General features: G+C 34.7%; 1 protein-coding gene across 1 annotated transcript; it reads left to right on the top strand.

Moving 5' to 3' along the window:
• Positions 1–3,323: 3,323 nt before the first annotated feature.
• On the top strand, positions 3,324–4,568 carry LOC113497683. Its single transcript, XM_026877396.1, has 3 exons — positions 3,324–3,362; positions 3,602–3,792; positions 4,215–4,568. Exons 1-3 carry the CDS (start codon positions 3,350–3,352, stop codon positions 4,419–4,421), a joined length of 411 nt encoding a protein of 136 aa, XP_026733197.1. The 5' UTR covers positions 3,324–3,349; the 3' UTR covers positions 4,422–4,568.
• Positions 4,569–7,403: the final 2,835 nt, after the last annotated feature.

The following is a 7,403-nucleotide window of genomic DNA, read 5'->3' on the forward strand; positions in this document are numbered from 1 at the left end:
TATTCTACAAAACGAATTGGGACAAAGATAAAAGATTTTCTGCTTACGTATTCAAAGTATAATAAGGGTGCTTGCAGAATTTACTGCTTCACAGCCGAGATTTATGTAAATTCGTGGAACGGGGTGAGACATTTGGTAATTGATTCTTTACTTGTAAATGTTCAATGGAAGAACATAAAAGTGCGTATGTCTGTGAACTCGGAGATTATTAACCTGAAATAGGTACTCTTATATTTTTTTTCTTGTTTTGGGACAGATTTTTTACTTAGAAAAATTTAAGTGTTTTCTTTTTACTGTATTTTGGCTAGAAATTTATTCAAATATAGTTTATTTGTTGTTATCATTTTGAATACGACTCATACTTCTTTTATGTCTCCCGCACCAAGAAATTCAATCCTTCTGTCGCTGTGGATGCCACTCACATCTGGGTCTGGGTGTCACAAGCCACATGCCTTGTGACACCCAGTCTCAGAACAACACGTTGGTAATTGTGGTAACAAAGTAGGTTTAGCTTGATGGGCTATGTTTCATACATATGAACAGCGGAACATATTTTTAAGGTCAATCAGTTACTAGGTATAAATTGTCGTTATTTAAAGGCATACTTAAAATTTTACTAAAGACATTAATTAATATGCACTGATAATTGCTTCTAATTTAAAGTTCATCAGTCTTCAGTGGTATTTGGCAGACACCTTTCGCACCATCAATTTTGACACTGGCAAGAATTTTTCGTTGATGACGATTATTCTTAATTCTTTGACTTACTTTTAAAAGTGTAATTAGCACCTCGTTCTATAAACACTTCTTTTAAAATACAAGTACAGTTTTTTTATACTTACCTTCTTTTTTTCAGGTAGGTTGTTTATTACTCGGAGTAAGTAGGTACCTACGTATGTACTGTAGAAATATTTAAAAATTCAAAGTATCAGTCGTGAAGTTCAGGAAATTGGAATGTTCCGGAAAAATGAGGTCATACTAATGGCAGATTCTAACAACTAGGCTTCATAAAATAAGTCTACTTGCTAACTTGGATAATATTTTCTTGGTCTTGTTATTTTTTATCGTGACTTATTTTCAAAAGGGAGATTCTCAATTCGTTTGTATTCTTTTTTTTTATTTTCTCTGAACTTCGGACTTTATAAACTGAGTCTGATGATTCAATTTTCACGGTACGTAAAACAGCTGTTTTTTCTTAACATGAAAATGTTTGGTTCAGTACATTGTTTTTAAACAATACGCTTAGGAACTCACTTTTACTTCTTAATGAAAAAAAAACACGTTAAAATCAGGTTATTAATCAACCATTCGAAAAAAAGTTCACAGTTACAGGCCTAAGAGGTACCGCTACTTTTCGGCAATTATATTAAAATCAATCACACATCACATACAAAACAGGAACCGTCTTGTTGTATACAGAGTCAAAGTCCTCAAGATTATAACAGTCTCCACACTCCTCAACGTTTCCAATTTTGAGATTAGTTTTCGCGCAATACATCTAAGAAACTTGGAACTCCGAAGGGATGTCTTCTGCGCTACCGAAATGAGATTGGCTTTTGTTATATCTATGTTGGTGCCGAAGAACGTGTCAAATACGATTGGTAAGTGCTTCAAGTTGTTAAGAAAATAAGGCATTGGATTTTGGACTTTCATGTATACTTATTAAGTCTGAATTATCAATGCTAAAAGGACTAGCTTCGCAAGATCATCGGCCTAGCCTTTTCCCAACTATGTTGTAGTCGGCTACTAGCTTCGCAAGAAGTTAAATCTTATTTAAAAAAGGGTTCATATCAAAATAACCTTAGTCGTTTGACCCTGAAGTGGTTTCGTAATTAATATTTAGTTAGACGTAATTGAGCATTATCAATATTCAAAGTCTAAAGGTACTTCTCAAATTCCATTATATCAAGACATGAATTTCAGACATAAAAGAAAATTGGAATGGCCTTTTCTGCTAGAAATATTTCAGTTCACTTTATTGATAGGTACTCAAAAATCTATTCGTACTCGTATTTTCGAAGTGAACAAGCTCACTTAGTCTTTAATATTATATTTATCCTGGGACAACTCACACACGGTCATCTGATCCCAAGCTAAGCAGAGCTTGTGTTATGTTACCAGACAACTGATAAACTTACTTATATATATCTAAATACATACATATTATAGATAAATTACACCCAGACATCAGAACAAATGATCATGCTCATCTCACAACATTGGTCCTGGGCGGGAATCGAACGCACGACCTCCCATATAGTAGTGACCAACTAGCCCGTCGTTAATGAATTGAACCAATTACGAGAGTTGCATCTGTAAGGGAATGGCTAAAACTCGATTTAATTTCATGTCGATTGCTAGCTATTGACTGAGATTATTCATGCGTGAACTATTGACAAACATGCAGTGCCGTATTATCCGTAAGGCACTTTAGGCTAGTGCCTAGGGGCCCACTATGACCAGGGGCAAAGTACTCCCGATAAAAATTATATAAAAAAAATAGATTGTGTGGTAATGAAACCATGGTAGAAACCGAAGTAAAAGCCCACACTACAAGAGTGTCTTGTGTCTTGCAAAGAAGGCATCAAAAAAGCTCGATTAATTTTTCACGAATGAAAATAATTTGGACAAAGGGGGCCCCCACTCCTTTGTTGCCCCAAGGCCCCTGGTCCGCTAAATCCCGCCCTGCAAACATGCAGAGTTAATGATGGTATACCGCTATTGCAAATGTGTATCGGGAATAGCAGTGGGTTTCGCCTTTTGGGTAGAATTTGGCATTAGTCCGAAATTGCTACTGAACATTGGACTAGGTACAATACATGAGCGAATTTAAAAAAATAGTATTTTTGTGTTGACGGTCTGAGTCCGGTTATTTATCTAGAATGTCCATATGGATTTACAGTAAGAAAGAAAAAACAAAGGTTCCTAGTCAATAAAATAAAGGTATAGGTAACTCATCAATTCTAATCTAAGATGTTTCGTTATAGATAATGAATTAATTTAATACAGTCTAAATATCTATATTTTCAACGGTGGTTCGTGGAAAATATCAACCAACTCAAACAGAATCCAACAAAAACACCAAAGCAAGCGAAAATATCGTAGAACTCGAAGCGAATTTCCACTGAATATGGACTAATTGAAAAAATTGCGCGACTAATTTGCTGCGGACGACGTAGCTTGCACAATTTGGAGTTTAATTAAAACACACACATTCGAGATTTTTATGTTTTCCCTCCATGCTTATCTATGTGAACGTCTGTATCATTGGATGATATTCCTTTTTGTTATTTTTTACGGTAACTGCAATAATTTTGTTTGGATCACGTTGGACAGATATTGGATCGAAATGGATGTTATTTGTAAGTATATAATTGGTGACACAGTTCTACTTGTACTAATTTAGGAGGAAAGATAATTGAGGCTTATTTGAGACACCAAAAACCTTCAATTGTCGTTCGGCTAGGAAAGTACTTCTTTAAATATTTTTAACTGAAATTCCCCTACCCAGAATTTAGAGATTGGAAAAGAACGGGGAAATTAAATATAAATGTTTTTTTTAGAAATTTATGGATCGACTAACAGAAGCATTCCTTTTCAGGGATAGCTGTGACCTTATCAGCTCTGTTTACATATACACTCTGTGACAAAGAGATTTTAGCCGTGGAAATGAATATACCGAATCTGTTTTCCGGCATGACAGCCCTAGACACAGCCTTTAATAGCTTGCGGCACGGCAAAAAATCAAAAATGCCCCCTGGACAAATAATAGCGCAAAAACTTATTTCGAAAGTAAGCGAAAAAGTCCTTTGTAACATTATTCAAGGTTATTTGTGCTGAGCGACTTTTTTGTAGGATTATTGTGATAGTTGGACATTTAATTAAATTATTTTATACTCATGAACACAACTTTTAATAAATTAAGAGCATCCTGAACTATCACTCCCATCTTTTATAAAAAAACAGTCATTATTTTACTGTTTAAAAATATGTACTATTAGAAATTACTGGAGTTTTTTTTTGTATACCATAATAGGAATAACGACAATTTCCTTTTTTATTGTCCATTGTATCGCAACAGGTTTAATGAATTATATTACACATTTTTTTTCTTTTGACCTGTCTGATGGACTGATTATAATTTTTTATAGTGGAAATCCCTGGATTACATACCTCAATTACACTTGCATTAAATAAACTGTTTTTGTGAACAGATAAAGAGTTTTACGGCATTAGTTAAGATGCTGCATAGACGAGCGGCGGACCAGATAAGGCCACATGTTCAGTCATATTACGGAGCGCCTAAGCCAGCAATAATGAAGTACCCTAAGGACTACTACGTGAACCGATTGAAGATACTCCTCAAATTGCAGGAAAAAGAAAATCAGAGGAACAAGAATTTAAATCCTGAAAATCAGTAGTAGGTATAGAGTACCAAGATTGCTTAGCATTATCGTTTATTAATATTGCTGCAGTACCGGCTGTCACGCTTCCAAAATTGCAATAATATTCTCCGGTAATTACGTAAGGTGTAACTCGTGGTCACGTCTAACATACCACTTCTCTTAATAGGGCAACTATTTGACAAAAAAAAATTTTGTCCTTCAGACAGAGATCCTAAAAATATTGGATACTTATTTTATCTTTTATCTCGTCAACGAAAAATGAAGGGGATACGGTGATTTAAAACCTCGTTTGACGTCACTTACAAGTAGTTACAAGTACGCTTTTTACTAGCAAGTGTACTAGCCCCAACTACCAAACATTTCGTCTTCTCAAGTGCTAAATCTTCTTAAGTTAAAGTTCACAATACGTGTTCAAAATTATTTGGAAATCTATCTAATGGACTAAACATATTTTTACAATTGGATTTAATCAAAAACCCTATGTCGTGAAATACCGTAAAGTAAATAAGCCAAGGTCAGCTACTCTTCCAGTACTATTGATTATAAGAAACTAAAAGTTCACTATTATCGCCAATCAACTGTTTTCCCGCATGGTTTTTTTTTCTGTATATTTGTATATCGTACTTTGGTGAAGGATTAGATAAAGAGCCCTCGATCTCGCCATCTTTTGAACTATTCAGATTTCATACATCCACCGCAGAAAAGGAAAGATAAATTATGACTAATATTAAAGTTTTAAGTTTAGGGATATTATGTTCATTGCGAGTTACTTTAGAAATGAAACGCAGGTTTGTTTTATTAAATTTGGTTGCTTAAGGGTGTTGTTATTTTACGATCAGATCGATCTCCCTTGTTTTACCAATTTTTAATGTCAACATACATATTTCTAACCTGTGATGATACTTCTCGACTATTCTCTAAAAAATAATAACTGGAAACAGATCTGGCTCCATAGCCAGCATAGAAAATGCTGCAACATATGGAGGTGGCCGGTTTTATTGCTGACTATTATTTGACTTGCTATTATACTTTTAGTTTTGAATTCTGTGGTCAAATAAACAGGACAAATACTGATGGTAATTAGTTACGAGCCATGTGTGCAGCCTTTGTTGGAGGCCCACAAATGACAGGTCAAAATCACGAATGAGAAATGTGATTTCTAGACAATTGTGCATAATCTGTTCTTGGCTAGGGAACAAGAAGAAAAGTTTCATTACACTTTCTTGCAAGAAAACTCGACCTGAGCTGTTCAGAATGAACTGTGGTTATTAATATCTTTGCAAAGGTAAGTCCTTTAATAAAATTCTGCTATAAGTTGGCAAGTTAAGCTTAAGGACGACTATTATTTAATGCAAAATCTGCATTTTACCTCCTCGTAATTACTGCAGTGTCACTATCTGCGCGGTAGGGAGACTATGAGATTGGTATAAGAAAATAAGTGAGATCGGTGTTAAAAGCGAAAAGAGATGTCACATTCAAAAAATAACTCAAGTATCGATTTGATGTGGAAGGTATTCATCAAGGAAGAAAATTGAGAAATAGGTAATCAATATTTAATAAGATAGGATACACACAATAATCAAATAAAGTAATTAAAAAAAATCTCCTCATGTATAAGAAAAGGGCGTTGTCTAGATTCAAACAATTACAAGTCAATATTGCCAATATAGCGCCATTCCATTGACGGAATCTTGATTATTAAAGCTCACACAACAAATCATTTTTAACAGAGTGGCGAAGAGCATAGATTGATTAGATTGATACTCTCACTTGACCGTCGGATTTCTTATCCAATTTTCCCACCTACAATTATCTCATCGAACGAATATAGGAACTTCCCTGATTAAGTTTTTAATATTCTATTTCGAGTGTATTCATAGACATTCAGCTATTCTTCCCCACAACTTTTAAACAGATTTATACTAAAGAAACTAAATTAAAAACGACCAATATGTTCGGGAACATACGATGCCACAGATAGATAAACACTCTTCTTTTTACGGCGGGTTTAAAAAAGCCATAAATTTTCCGTATTACCTCCAGCTTGGTGACTCTACTGCAGGTGTCAGCGGCGCTCTAGACACTAATGTGATTAGCGCCGGAGTCTAGACATACCCGCTGAAAACCGAGCGCCTGAAAAGCATTCACTTCCTTTATCCTAAGTCTTCGCTTTTGCTAAAGATGCAGTTTGTTTTAAACTTGTTCTTGTAAATTATTATGACAGTTACTGTTTAGCTGATCGAGCAATGACTTCTAAAAGGTGGATAGGGTTGGCTGCATCCTGAAGGTGGATTTATAGAGTAGAGTGGAAGATGTTATTCTATGGCTTCTTTATAAATGCACCTAACTTGTCAGAGCAAGACAGTACTATGTGACGACTACGAGTTGAAAAGAGAAAATGTTACACAAATATTTAAAAGAAGGCGCGTTAGGTGAGTATAATGTCTTGTTAAAGAAAAATTAATAGTAGTATTGCTAAACCGGCACCAAAGTTCAGTTTTTGACAAATTGACGTAAAATATTCAAGAAAACACTATCAAAATTTTACTCTTCGTCGAATTTACTGCATCACATTCACCTCTATTCTATTCACTCTGGCGTATTTTCACTGACATATTTTTTGACAAATTAAAAATTGTGTAAGTAACATGACTATTTTCAAAATCAGTCTTTCTCCATGTTTTCATAATTGATTACGTCCCGTGATACAATTTTCTCAAATTTGACTGTCCTTAGTGTTGTTAAGAATGCTTGAAATACACATGAAAGCAAAATACTTAAGTTAGTACAGCTTCCGTAGTTCGCTAAATAGTTTCCACCGACGTCACTTGGCGTGTGGCGATCGGGCTAAGAAAATAGTTTCCTACCCTCAAGTTGAATGGATCCCCTGAGACGCAATACCAGAAGTTCTAATAAATTTACTTTGTTCAGTTAGTCTCAGATGTAGAGGTTTGTTTGGAATTCATTTAACTGATTTGTGGTGTATTTTTGTTGTAA

The sequence above is a fragment of the Trichoplusia ni genome, chromosome 1 (genome assembly GCF_003590095.1).
Source record: "Trichoplusia ni isolate ovarian cell line Hi5 chromosome 1, tn1, whole genome shotgun sequence".
Lineage (NCBI taxonomy): Eukaryota > Metazoa > Arthropoda > Insecta > Lepidoptera > Noctuidae > Trichoplusia > Trichoplusia ni.